Consider the following 14,259-nt stretch of genomic DNA (forward strand, 5'->3'; position numbering starts at 1 on the left):
GTTATTCAAGTATTACGAGAGAGGGAGAAAAGATTGTGCGTAATTCTTCACAGAAGTAGCGTGGTGGAAGAGGCCCAAAGCACTAGCCAGAGGGGCTTCTAAAAACGAGATCTAACATTTGTCCGATACCAAATCAGAACAAATGTTCCAATAAGGCCAGAACAGTTAACTCCCCAAATGGCAGAGACTCTAGTCCAAGGTCTCTGGGAGGGACTGTCTTCTCAGCCTTGTGCCAGCCAAGATCCTTCAGCACCTCTCTTCAAAACTTTCACTTGTCACTCTGCAACCATGAGGCTTCAATTTGGAGAACCACTGGAAAGTAGCAACGTCATCAGTTTCACCAGATATAGGAAAGCTCACACCAAGGAGAAGCAAGCACAGGCAAGGCGCTGGGGGAGCTCAAGGTTTTATATTTCCTTATGCAATGGAAAAGCAATTGCAAAGTGGTACTCATGACTGTTTCCCTGCAGCTGGGAAAACATCTCTGTGCCTTTCTCATCGGGCCTTGCTGCCCCATCTGGCAGTAAACCGCCCCCCCCAAATCATGTGGTACCCTACGGGTCACCAAAACCCAAACCCCACCCTTGTCTGGGAAAAGGCTGCCTATCGCTGCTTCACCCCAAGTTACCTGGGCCTGAAATTGAGGCCTTAAACAGGCAAAGGGCATGTGCTACAACTGAGCTATGGCGCCTCCCTCGATTTGGCAGCCACCTTTCACAACCAAGGGAAACCGAATTTACCACCGGCCGAGCTCATTACCTTATAGACATGACGCCAGTTTTTGCCGTGGTCATTGAGACGCTTCCAGATCATGCTCATGATTTCGGAGAAGGCCACCACGTTGTAAGTGAGGTCTGCAATTTCAGACATGAGGGAGCTGGACGGGCCCCAAGGGTCGTTGGACGTGGCCTCCCGCACCTTGATCTCCGCCTCAGAGTAGTTGTGCACGATGTTCTTCATCTGGCGGCGCAGCGAGGAGGTCGACATGGCGGCGGCTGTCAGAGTGGGCGGTGGGGAGGGCGGCCTCCCCTTTCCCCAAGCTTCCCGTTGATGGCTTTGAGACGGGCCCGGCTCACGCCAGGAGAGGTGGCCTCCCGGGTCCCGGCTGGCTTCCTGAGGGGCGAGGCCACCGCAGCCGCCCTGGTGCTGCTTGGCTGAGGGTCCCTAGTGTGCCGCGGGCACCCTCCGAAGCCATCCAGGCATGGCAGCCATTCCAAGACGCGCCTGGCAAGAGAAGGAGAGCAACTTTTTAGTCTGTGGTAAGAGAAACGGTCCCCTTCTCCAAGGCTTTGCTGCTTCAATCTGTATCTCTCATTCTGATAACTCGTAAAGGATTCAGAAGGAGCCACCCTCTCCCTCAGACCAAAGGAAGTCCTCTTCCGCCCCTTCCTCTTTTCTAAGAACTCTCCCTGTCTTCCCACATGCTATCAAGCTTCTCTGTCTTGAGGGCTAGACACTTTAGAAGCAAACAAAACCAGGAGAGGGAGATTCAGAACTTCTGCTGTTCAATAGCCGGGTAAGAATTTCCTGTTCTGGATTGGAAGCAAAAAGTCTCCAGTCCAGCACTTCAAACAGAGGCAAACAACGCCCGCCTCCCCAGGCAGCCTTCCCCAGTCTTGGCTCTCCAGAGTTTGGTGGACTACAACCCCCATCGTTCCCAAGCAGCAATGTCAGGGATGATGGGAGTTGCAGTCTAACAATTTTTGGAGATCCAACCTGTTGGGGTGTGGGAGGCAGCTCAGAGTGTGTCACACCCAACCCTGTTTAGGGACGGGGTGAGGAGAAGATGGGGAAAGAAGAATGATGCATGCCATAGCCTCCCTCTGATCAAAGGAGCATCAGGCTCCAGGATCAAGATCCACTATTCAGAACATTTATTCCACATTTTTATTCCATGCTTCCTCCAAAAAGCTGAGGGTGACTTAAATAGTTCCCTCCTTTTATCCTCACCACTGCCTTGTAGAATAGGTCAGGCCAACATACAGCAACCAGCCCTAGGCCACTCCGGAAAGCTATATAATCCAGCAAGGAGTTGAACCTGTCTTCCTCCCCTCCCCAATTATTTCATAACGTAACAGGAAAAAACACCCAAATAACTAATAAATCACAACACGCATTGCCAGATGACGTTAGCAATAAGAATATTCCACCAGTCCCGATTTAAACATATAAAGTAACACAGGCAGGCCAAATAAAATTGGTGATTATAAGCCATGCTTTCAAACATAGAAAGGGCAGTGTGTGGTATTCAATCCACTGGGTGATAGATGGTAGATGTTTGTGTGATCGCCCTAGTCTTAAGTCTAGCACTCCAGCAACTACACATACATGCACACATACACAATATACACTTTCCTCAAGCTTCCTATCATCACGTACGGGATTCAACAATCTCTCTCCGCACCTGTGGACTAGGCAAAGCTCTCGGGGTCTCTAGGAAGGGACAAGCTGCTGGGAGCCAAGAGGAGCAAAGGCTGGAAGATGTGCAACTCGCTGCATTTGTCCCAAACCCATCCGCTGCTTCCTGGAGCCCCTGGCCCTGCCTGACCCCCAAACATTCTTAAACGTCAAAAGGAAGGAAGTCCACATTGCTGAGGAATGAGTCACTGTGGCCAGATTCTGGAAACTTCCACCTTCCACCCCTTTCCGGTTTTTCTCTACGCTGCCTCCAAGCCATAGAATTCCGAAACAGGCACACTGGAGGCGGCTGAAGAAGATCCAGTGGGAGAGGGAGGAGGCACACAGGAATCAACTGAGACCACCACATCATGGCATGCATGCAACACTCAGCTGAATGGAGCTTAGCTTAGTGGTGCTCCTGGCTTAGGAACCAGCGGTTATAAATCATTGCGCCAATGTGGCTCCCCATCCACCACCTACTCGTGCTAGTTGGATCAGACTATATTCTCCAAGATCTCAGTAAAAGGGGACTTTTTCAAGGATTCCAAGGGGGGCTTTGTTAAAGATAGCTTACAATTTTGTAAAGAAAAGTTTTTACAGTTGGAAAGAAAGGCCATCACAACTATTTTATTCTTCAACCTATACGGGGAGATGGAATAACCCCTGTTATATAATAAGCCACCAAAACGACAACATCCAGAGAGCCACATATTCTACATCCCCGATGTAGAAAGATTTATTCAACATCAACTTTAGCCAAGCGCTGATTTCTTAAAAGGAAAGCCACTGAGAAAGTACAGTGCAATGGTTCAGACATTTATTAAGCTTATCCTTTGCCCTTTTCTCCAAGGAGCTCAGGGCAGTGGGCTCTCTGCCCTCTCACAACAGCCCTGTGAGGTAGGTCAGGCTGACACGTAGTGACTGGTCCCAGCTCACCTACTGAAGTCCACGGAGGAGTGAGGACTCCCTCAACTCAAGACTCCCTCAACTCAAGGGTTGAACCCAGGCACAGCCTACATGATGGCCTCCAGATGTTTCTGGACTAGAATTTCCATTATCCTTGAAGCTGGGAGCCCAACAATGTCTGGTGGGTGCCCTGTTGGCAACCCCTGCTCTAACCACTACCCCACATTGTCTCCTCTTTTATTCAAGACTGAGTTGTCGCTTCAACTGTGTGGAAAGGTGGATTAAAGCCTCCCTGAACAAACCCGATCCAGTGCCCCCCCACCTGCATTCGTCCCAATGACTCTGAACTTGGCCAGAACCCCAACTCCAAAAACCCTCTCAAAGAACACATCTGTGGCAAAGGCCCTCCCTCCTTCACAGTTTCCAAGGACAGCTACTTTTGCTAAGAGAAATGGGCCGAAAGCCTCTGCTTACGGGCACTTGTTTCCCCGCCATCATTTTTTTAAATCTCCCTTCTGCCCTCCCTTCCTTCTCCTGCATCCCACAGTCTGGCAAGAGGACAGAATGATTACTTGGACTACTAAACAAAGCCTCTGGGATAAGAGATTCCACCCCTGCCAGTGTCTTGCATTTGATGAAAACTCTTAAACAATGAAAAACATGGTATTGCAAATCCAAGTGATGTTTGCAGATAACTGGAGAGAGATAAAATAGTTGACGAAACGAGGAAAATAACTGGTTGGATGTGGGGGTGGGGGGTGGGGGTACTCATGAATTCATTGTGGGAGTTTAGATGAAACAGTGCCACTAAATCACTGTATCCTTACTGTAGACAGCAAGGATTACAATCCAATTAGACTCCAGATTTTTCAAGTTAACCAGCAAACTGACTGCAACGATGCTTCCCTCTCTGACAAAGGCATCTGTCTGAGCCCTGCCTCCTGTCTGTTTTCACTCCAGCCTGACACCATGGAAAACTGCTGCTGCCATCTGCGTTAGACAGACCAGCGGTCTAACTTCATAGGAAAGCATGTGTAGAATCTTGCATCCAACACAGAATTCGGTGATCCACGGAGGTCCTAGAAAGAATGTCAGGGTTTTTTTATTAGCAAGTTGCTAGACCTCATGAATTAAGAGAAAGGCTGCTTCTACGAGTTTATTATCAGTCAGCTTCTTAGTCCACCTGAAATTCTTTTTGCCTTCTTTCTCTCTGGAGGCGAACCCTGACAGTATGACCGACTGCCTCTGCCACACCTCAACATAACCCTTTTAATTGTGATCTGCCTTGCAAGCCAATCTAGACTTGAAATTTACAGCATGGGCAAGAATATTACTGGCCCAGAACTGGAAACAAGAACAAATACCAACGTTGGAGGAATGGAGAACAAAGCTGATGGACTATGCAGAACTTGATAAACTGACAGGGAAGATCAGATATCAGCGAGATCAAAGTTTCATCGAGGACTGGAAAAAATTAGCAGATTATTGGGAATGCATAAGTGATAATGAAATAACGTTAGTGGCACTTAAAGAAGCTCTGTAATAGATTAAGAAATATTGCAAAAAAGCAGAATATAAGATGGGGGTAGGTATAAAGGTAATATAGAAATTGGGAAATGTGTATCAAAAATAAGAATTCGAATGATTCTCAGAGAAGCTGAAGGAAGTCAAAAAGTTGGAAATGTATTGTAATTTGTTAATGTGTGAGGATTGTATGGAAAAACTAATAAAATATATTTAAAAAAAAAGAAATTTACAGCATGTACCACCTTAAGAGAGAATATAATGAAAATGATGTATCCTTGGTATTTGACACCTGTTAAATTGGCGAGAATGTATAGGATGAGTAGTAAGACATGTTGGAAATGTAAAGATAAAGATGGAGATTTTTACCACATGTGGTGGACATGTGAGAAAACGAAACAGTTTTGGGAACTGATTTATAACGAATTGAAAAAGATATTCAAATACACTTTCCCAAAAAAGCCAGAAGCTTTTTTGCTAGGCTTGATGGGAGAGGAAATAGAAAAAGCAGATCAAAGGTTATTTATGCATGCTACGACTGCTGCCAGAACTTTGTTAGCCCAAAAATGGAAAGTACCAGATTTACCAACAATAGAGGAGTGGCAGACGAAGATGGTGGATTATGCGGAACTAGCAAAACTGACCTGCAAGATCCGAAATCAGGAGGAAACAAAATTCCAAAGAGATTGGAGTAAATTTATGGACTATATAAATAATAACTGCAGAAATTTGAAGACTCTGGCAGGACTGAAATAAATCTTATGACGTAGACTGACTGGATATAAGAAGAAACTGGGGTAAGGTGACTGAAGCAAGAAAACCTGTTGAAGGGAGGGAGGGAAGTCAATGCTCGGCAGACTGTTGGGGAAGAATGTGGGTAAATGGCTGTTGAATATTATTGCAATTGGTTTGTTGGTATTAAATGAAAAACCAATAAAAAGCATTTTTTTTAAAAAAGAGAAGTTTCTGCGCTTTGTACTGCTTTAGTCTCTGCTATTATTTGTCTCTCCAGGCTCTTCAGTTGCACATCACTGACCCACATAATTGCTCTTCCCCTAGTGCCATGCCACCTCATTCCAACAGCAAGAAGATAAAAGTCCACCAAGTTTTGTGAGAGCTGCGCTGTGAATGAACTGCCTTCTGAACAGCTTTACACAGAGCAAGGACTTTTCCACATGGAAGCTGGGGTAGTTTGTTCTACACACAGAATTTGATTTTCTTTCTGGCAGAACTTATTTCCCTTGTGCTTTGAAGTGCACTAACCAGGCACAGATGTGCCAGTGTGGTGTAGTGGTTAAGAGCGGTAGTCTCGTAATCTGGGGAACCGGGTTCGTGTCTCCGCTCCTCCACATGCAGCTGCTGGGTGACCTTGGGCCAGTCACACTTCTCTGAAGTCTCTCAGCCCCACTCACCTCACAGAGTGTTTGTTGTGGGGGAGGAAGGGAAAGGAGAATGTTAGCCGCTTTGAGACTCCTTCGGGTAGTGATAAAGCGGGATATCAAATCCAAACTCTTCTTCTTCTTCTTCTTCTGTAACTGCGAGGGGAGAAATTTGTACTGGATGTAGAACCCCATGTCCTCATAATTTTCTTTAAAGTTTCTAGTCCCTAAGGGAGAGACGAAAATATGTGGACAGTGCCTAATAAAAGAAGACCAGTGCACGTGGATGGATTTCCTGCCTTGTTCTCAATCTGGCCATTTTCAGAAACAGAATGATACAAAACCAGCACAATCACTAAACTGTTGGGTCTGTATGTGAGAAATGCAAGTTATGCCCTAGTTTGGCCATGAAGAAGCTTCAACCCTACCCCACCTCTCTGTGCATCTCAAAGGAAGGGCAGGATACAAATAATGTCACAGAGAAGCATACGCAAGCAAAAAACCCACAATAATTCTCTTGAGACCTACCAAAATTTGCTCCTTAGTGAAGCTTACATCCTCTCTCTAGTTCTGGTGACTGATATACCTGTGTTCTTCAGTAAGAAAGGAGGAGACAGATCGGAACAGGTCGAGGGGAGGGGAAGGAAGATGGGAATGGGATGGTAAACAAACCCTGTGAGGAAAGGTGAAAGGAAGTGGGCATATTTCGTCTTGATATCACTCTTCGAGTATGGACGGAGGCAAAGACTTGTTTCTCTGCTGCTTTAGAGGTCCAGACTAGATCTGGTGGGTTTGAGTTACAGGAGGGCAATTTCACTCAAGCTTTAGCCGAAATGGTAAGAGCCACTTGACTAATAATAATAATAATAATAATAATAATAATACCTTTTACATACCGCTCAAAATATAAAAATATCTCTAAGTGGTGTACAGTGGAACCTCGGTTTACGTACCATTCTCCTTACGAATGCTTCGGGTAACAAGCTCCGCTAACCCGGAAGTAGATGATCCTGGTTGCGAACTTTGCCCCAGGATGCGAGCGGAAGTCACACGCCGGCGGCAGCGGGAGGCCCCATTAGCGAAAGTGCGCCTCATGTTAAGAACAGTTTCGGGTTAAGAACGGACCTCTGGAACGAATTAAGTTCATAACCGGAGGTACCACTGTACAAGAATCAGTAATCAAACTCTTGGATTATCCAGGGCAGACAAAGGAAATACCTCTCTCTGCATACAATGCACAGCTAAGTCACAGAGTTCAGTGCCACAACTTGCCTTTAAAAGGGTGTGAGGACAGGCAGAAGGAGGAGAGCTTCATCTAACTGAGCCGTCATTGGCATGACATGTGGGCAAACGCTATTGCCTCCATGACCTGCCTGTGGGTTTCTTGGAAGCATCTTAGTCACTTGGGCCTGATCCCACAGGGCTCTTCTTAGGTTACAATAACCTAACCAGTAAAGCAACTAATTTACAACTAAAGAGTGCATTTACACTGTCTGGCAGGGTAGAATTCTTTCGGGAGTTGCTTTTTTCTGTTTCACTTCTCCTTTGCCTACATTGCTCAACTCGCCTGCCTGACCACACTGCTACCCCTGCCCTAGAAATGTAAATGTAGTTAACAATCCAGAAGTGGTCTGCAAGCTGCTTGCAGGCCATGCACCTCTCTGCCTGTTTAGAGATAACAAGGTGCCCAGAACCAAGTGCTGGTACCAAATTACTAGGCAGAGCAGTTTGTATTTGCTTCTTATTTGTTTAGAGTAAATATTCATAAAGTGAGTAAACTGCAGGTTTAAAAAGTGTGAAAACAGTACACACAATCAACCAGGTGGGCACAAGTGGGTGGTCTCTCAGCAAAACCCACGATGGCGTTCCTGGAGCCATCTCAGAGCCAGCAATAACTTACTGGCCTCTGGCATCCAGTCATAGCAACATCATAATATATTGTTACTGGTCACTCCAATCTCTGCCGAGTGATCCATGAGATGCCAGAGGTCTTGGTTTCAACCAGAGGTTTTGTTCCTTTTGAGAGAGACACAGCAGAGACTGTAGTGTCTTTCAGAAATATGGTTTATTTACACATATTTACACTTGGGTTTTGATGGAGGAAGTGCAGAACATTACAAGAGTGTCTCTCGTTTATTGGGAACCAGGCAGAGGGCCTTCTCGGTAGTGGCGCCCGCCCTGTGGAATGCCCTCCTGTCAGATGTCAAAGAAATAATTATACAACCTTCCATAGACATCTGAAGGCAGCTCTGTTTTGGGAAGCTTTCAATGTCTGATGCGTCGCGTGTTCTTTTATATTCTGTTGGAAGTCACCCACAGTGGCTGGGGCAACCCAGTCAGGTGGGCAGGGTACAAGTAATAAATTGTTGTTGTAGATGCTCCCCTCATAACTTCAGCAAGCTTGGGTCAAAATCAGACAGCCTCTCCCGGCCAGCCTCACATGGAGTTCTCCTCCTGCCCTCTCGCCTTTTCAAACCTTGTTTTTAAAATGCCACATTTTCCCCCTCCAGCCTATGACACCACCCACTGCCCACTTGGCACTCCCCCTTCCCAGCTTACATCATCAAATACCGAAATTCTGAACCTGGCGTTTGTTTCTGCTCACCACCCCCTCATGGGAGGAGGAGCTCACACTCCTCTGCTGCCTGGCACAGGGTAACTGTGCCAATTGCCCATTACCTTCCTTTGTACTACATGATGGTTCTTCTCCCAGGTGGTTCCTGGCCAGGAAACTGAGTCAGCCTGCAGTATTACACTGATAAGCTGTCTCGCACCCAGGTGAAGGCTTCAAGCATTTAGTGATCTACATTTACTAGCTGCAGAAATTATTGGGGGGTAGGGGAGGAATCTGGTATCCAAGTCTTTTAGGGGAATCTGTCCCCTCACTCACAACCATATGACCCATGATGTCACAATTTATCATGCTGGAACCCAGAAAATTATTTGTTCGTGGCTCCTTATTTACACAGAAAAACGGTCCTCGGACTCAATAGCTGCATTCAGACAATCCTCCAAACTATTCTCCTGTCTGAAACCCTAGAAAGCTGCTGTCACTCTGCCAACAATGCTGAGCTAAATGAACCGATAGTCTGACTCAGTACCAGGCAACTTCCTCTGTTCCTATCCTGAATCTAGCCACTATCTGACAGTGGGTCACACTGATTTAGTTTCAAAAGATTATATATGTTGGCTTAACATGCCAAATTTAACCTCTGTGTGTGTTTGTTTGTTTCCTCCTTTTCTCTTTGACAAGACTCAAGGCAGCTTACAAGATAAAAATAAGAACCACTAAAAACATAGAAAAGACAACAATTTAAAAACCAGTAAATTTTTTTAAAAAAATTAACAAGACAGTGGTACCTCGGGTTAACTACTTACCGTATTTTTTGCACCATAACACTCACTTTTTTCCTCCTAGAAAGTAAGGGGAAATGTCTGTGCGTGTTATGGAGGGAATGCCTATGGGTGGCATGCCTACGGATTTTCCTCCTCTAAAAACTAAGTGCGTGTTATGGTCGGGTGCATGTTATAGAGCGAAAAATACGGTAATTCGTTCCGGAGGTCCGTACTTAACTTGAAACTGTTCTTAACCTGAAGCACCACTTTAGCTAATAGGGTCTCCTGCTGCCGCCGCGCCGCCAGAGCACAATTTCTGTTCTCATCCTGAAGCAAAGTTCTTAACCTGAAGCACTATTTCTGGGTTAGCGGAGTCTGTAACCTGAAGCGTATGTAACCTGAAGCATATGTAACCTGAGGTACCACTGTAATGTTATTTTAAAAATGTTAGTTTTATTTTTTTTTAAATTGTGGGTTGTTAATTCACCTTGTAAGATCACCTTCCCACTTTGTGTCTATCAGCTAGTAAGCATACATAGCCAAAATCTCACAGGCCCCAATAAAACCTGGCAAAAGAAGAACCAAAGCAGAATTGTGGGTCTACAAAAGCAAACAGGAGCAGCCAGATGGTGGAATGCACTCCCAAGAATTTACCTTGAGAAAGCAACACAAATTTCTAGTGCTCACAGCAGGAGCGAAACCACCATCATCATCATTATTTATTAAATTTGTACACTGCCCTTCATCCAAAGATCACAGGGTGGTTCACAACATAAAAAAACAGAAAGAGAACACAAAATACATAAAAACAAACCAGTTAGGAGTGACCCTAAAATAGTTCAAAGTCAGACAGCTGGAAGATCAATTCTGGTCCTACAGTTCTGTACCTTTGCCTGCCCCAAGACATGCATCTTTCCCAATGACCATTAAATCTCTTCTGTCTCACCTGCCCAGTCCCAAGGTGCCTGCCCTACTTTCATGTCTCCTCTAATTTTAAACAAGGCCTTACCACTGCAAGATAGGACATAATAATAAAAAGAGGAACTTGGCATATGCACAGAGCACCTTTGCTTTGCTACAAGTACCCACAACAAAACCGCAGGGGTGGCTTCTAGGCACTAGGCCTGGAGGAGTGAGGCAGAAAGCAGGAACAGGCCACGCTCCAATTTCTCTTCCTCCTACTCCTCACCTTGAAAACTCAAGCACCAGAACAAGCTCCGTGGCAAAGCCAGCACTGATAGGCAAAGGGTCCCACTCCTGCATCCAGGATGAGAACCAAGCTAGAAAGTAAATAAGTAAAAGAAAGAAAGAAAGTCCATGTGTTTATACAGGCAGAGGAGCTTGCTAGAATGGAAGAGCAAGTGGCCAAAGTATAGCCTCCCCCGCCCCACCCAAAATTGCTTCAGAAGCAAAGATTTCACAAGGAACAAGCTTAAGCTTCCTGTAGCTCTGACAAGCTGAAATATCACACCATATTCCCTTTGCTGGGTCAAAGGACCACTGAGCCTACCAGTCCATCTCCAACAATAGCCAGCCATGTGTCCCAGGACAAGTGTCCCCTGTTGCTCATCCACAGCATCTAGTTAACAAAAGGTATGTTATCTCTGCCAAGGGAGGTTCCATCATCATTATTGGCTAGCAATCGCTGACAGGTTTTTCCGTGAATGTAGGAAGAACTCTAAAGGATCAAACCACAGGCCTACCTAGCTCAGCCATCCTCTCTCTCTCTCTCTCTCTCTCTCTCTCTCTCTCTCTCTCCATGGCCACTCGCAGGCTTATGGGAAGCCCAAAGCAGGACACAGGTATCTTTTCACTCTCCTGCTTGCAATCCCCAGCACCTGGCATTCAGAGGCATACAAATTCTGATCCTGAAGCCAGTACAGCCACCCTTTGACAGCTTTATCCTTTCTTCAAGCTGCCTGGCTCATTGGCCACATCTTCTGGAAACAAATTCTGTAGTTTGCATTGTGCAAAAGCAGCGTTGGAAACTCAAATATATAAGTTAGGTACCAAATGGCACCTTAAACCTCGCATACTCGGACTGTCTATTTGCCGGGGGTTGGACTAGATGACCCTCAGGCTCCCTTCCAATGCTACACTTCTATGACCTCAACTACATTGCTTGACTGTAGCTTGCTCTTACAACAATTCACTTGCCCCAGTATGCAAGAAAGAGAAACACACAAAGTGGAAATGGAAATGGTATTAACTATAGACCAATGCAGAGGTTTTAAACTGTGATCGCCAACCTGGCCCCCAGAAATCTCCACGTAGTCGCAATTGGATCCGTCCCAGTAGCAAAACGTGCCTGGGAAATTTTGAACACTGTGCTAAAGCCACCAAAAAGCAGACCGCCAGCACATTTTGTAATGAACATATAGCAGAAAACAGTATTTCTTTGCTGCTCTCAACCAACTCCCAATCAATTTCTGTCAATTACTTTTCTAGTATTTCAGAGAAAAGAGTATAATATTTTGTATTCTTTTTAAAATGTGCTGGGGGGGGTGTCATTGGGTTGTTGTTTTTAATTTTGACTATATATTTTGTGGTTTTATATTTTGATTTTGTTCTGTGAACCGCCCTGAGACCTCCAGGTATCGGGCAACATATAAATTCAATTAACAAAGATAAAAATAATAAAGCCCCACTATCAATTTGCTGGAAGTCGGCAGGTGCAAATCCTTCTATTTTAACCAAGAACCACTGAATCAATTCCTTCCCAACTACTTGGCAGTGACATAACTCATCTTGCATTCACGGGGCCGGCCTCACTCCAGAGATGCCAGAGAGCACTCCCTCTCCCACTCACTCTTGCAGGACACGCCTGTCCCGTGAGGTGATCTTGGGTGGTTTGAAATGAAAGGGCAGAAATGAAATCTAACAGCCCGGAAAGAGGAAAGGGCATATGGGTTGCTGCCACACAGCCTCCTGGCTGGCCTCCACCACCTCCCAGCCATGTTCGCTTACAGACAAGCAGCCACTCACCTGGGCACAACGATATCTCGGTGTCCCTTCTTCCGCAGATCTTCTGGGCAACTTTCTCTTGGTCACACTTTTATGAGCCCCAGGTGAGTGGAGGCTGTAGGCGGGCGAAGGAGTCAGCAGCAATATCACCCCCAAGAGCCTCAGGGTCCAGAGAAGGTGCTTCCGCCTCCCCACTTCCCCCAGCCAGGGGGCATCGCCAGGGGCCTCTTTTGGAAAACGGGGGGATCTTGACAAGTTGGGGGGTTGCAAGGGCCGCCGGTGGAGGGAGCTTGCCAGACCACCGAGGGAGGGAGGATTCAGGAGTGGGGCTTTCCCGGGGAACGAGGCCAAGAGGGGTTTCCAACAGCGATCGTGAGGCGGGGGGCACTTGGATCGGGTAGGGGCCTGGGTTCAAAGGTCACGCAGGCAGGAAGGTCAGAGATCACTCCGGGGCCGGCGGGTCAGAGTTCAGAGCAGCTTCCTTGGGCAAAGGCTACCTGGGGTGAGGCGTCACGCTGGATTCCGGGTCAGGCGGGCAGCGGGGACGGAGGGAGCGGGGAGAGGCGACGGCTCCGTCCCTTTGGAGAAACCTCGGCCTGGCCCAGCCTGAGGGAGGACTCCGCCCCGGACAACCTCGTCTCCCTGGCAATGCCCAGAGATCAAGGGGGAGGGGGACCGCTCTACCCCAGCCCCTCTCTATGGCCCTCGCGGGGGCTCCGGGCCTCTCCCGGCGGACAGGGTAGAAGCGGCAGCAGTGGCAGTGGCGGCGGCGGCGCCGGGAGGACTCTCCGCAAAACGGAAGCGGAAGCTCACCTCCCGCAACTTCCGCCTCCAGCGCTCGCCCACTTCCGCCCGCACCCTTCTTCTGCTACCGCTTCTATGACCGCTACTTCCGGCATCATAGAGATAATCGAGATGGAACTGATGGGAGACCAAGGGTAGTATATGGGAGGGGTGTCGAGACGCACGGAGGCCACCGAGATAGGGAAAGTGGGCGTTTCACGCAGCCTTGACTTCCGGTTTTTTTCGCTGGCGGCTTGGCGGGGTGTATTATAGGAAAGTACGCGGGTCTCTCCGGCGCGCCTTCACGCTGTCGTTGCTTTTCGTCTCGCACGTTCACTCGCTCCCCTGAAGTGATTTTTAAAATGTGAGAGAGCTTGTGCTGCCTATGCAGAACCAACACACAAGACCAGCCCAAAAGTTTAGACGTAACACCCTATTCCTCACTTCTGCCCAGTATGAACTCTTCTAAAATCTAGAATATCTTCATTACTTTGTACGGGCAGCTCTCAGTTTCGTCCCAGGAGTGAAAAACAGAAATTAAATCAATGAGCTGATGGCAGGGCACCAGGTTGGCGAAGGGGCGCCTCCCCCGAAGCAAGACTTGCTGAATTCGACGGACTTAACTCCCAGGTGTGTATAGGATCGGCCCCTATGCTGTGCATTGGAAAGCAAAAGGTATTGTATTAGGCTGCAGTCCTCTACACACTGACCTGAAAGCAAGCTCCGTTGGACTCAATAACATTGATTGCGCTGTTAGGGAATGCCACGAACAGCGGCGGCGTTGGTGGCTCTTCACTTTATCTAACGCCGACATCCCTTTGCGGGCGCACCCTCGGGATTCGACCACTCGGAGCTGGCATAGATGTGCAGAGAAAGAACGGTGCTAACTGGGAGCGCAGTCCCGTTTCTTTTGCAGAGGTTTACGCGGACACAGAGGCTGAGCAGGGGACCCCCTTAGAGTTACACC

The 14,259-nt window shown here is 47.2% G+C and overlaps 1 protein-coding gene across 18 annotated transcripts in view; it reads right to left on the bottom strand.

Annotated features, from left to right (window-relative positions):
- EPN1 (epsin 1) overlaps positions 1–13,332 on the bottom strand; it is a 33,130-nt gene extending 19,798 nt beyond the window's left edge. For 13 of the 18 annotated variants that reach the window (XM_053360559.1, XM_053360555.1, XM_053360552.1 and 10 more), the window contains exons 1-2: positions 12,531–13,331; positions 760–1,224 (exon numbers count right to left, since the gene is read on the bottom strand). In XM_053360559.1, the coding sequence (XP_053216534.1) occupies positions 760–987 (228 nt within the window). In that variant the 5' untranslated portion in view covers positions 988–1,224; positions 12,531–13,331. Of the gene's footprint in view, positions 1–759; positions 1,225–10,734; positions 10,811–12,530 lie in introns of those variants that run through there. The other 5 variants (XM_053360557.1, XM_053360553.1, XM_053360556.1 and 2 more) reach the window with 3 other exon arrangements.
- Between the last annotated feature and the right edge of the window lie 927 nt (positions 13,333–14,259).

This window comes from Podarcis raffonei, chromosome 13 (genome assembly GCF_027172205.1).
Source record: "Podarcis raffonei isolate rPodRaf1 chromosome 13, rPodRaf1.pri, whole genome shotgun sequence".
Taxonomy (NCBI): domain Eukaryota; kingdom Metazoa; phylum Chordata; class Lepidosauria; order Squamata; family Lacertidae; genus Podarcis; species Podarcis raffonei.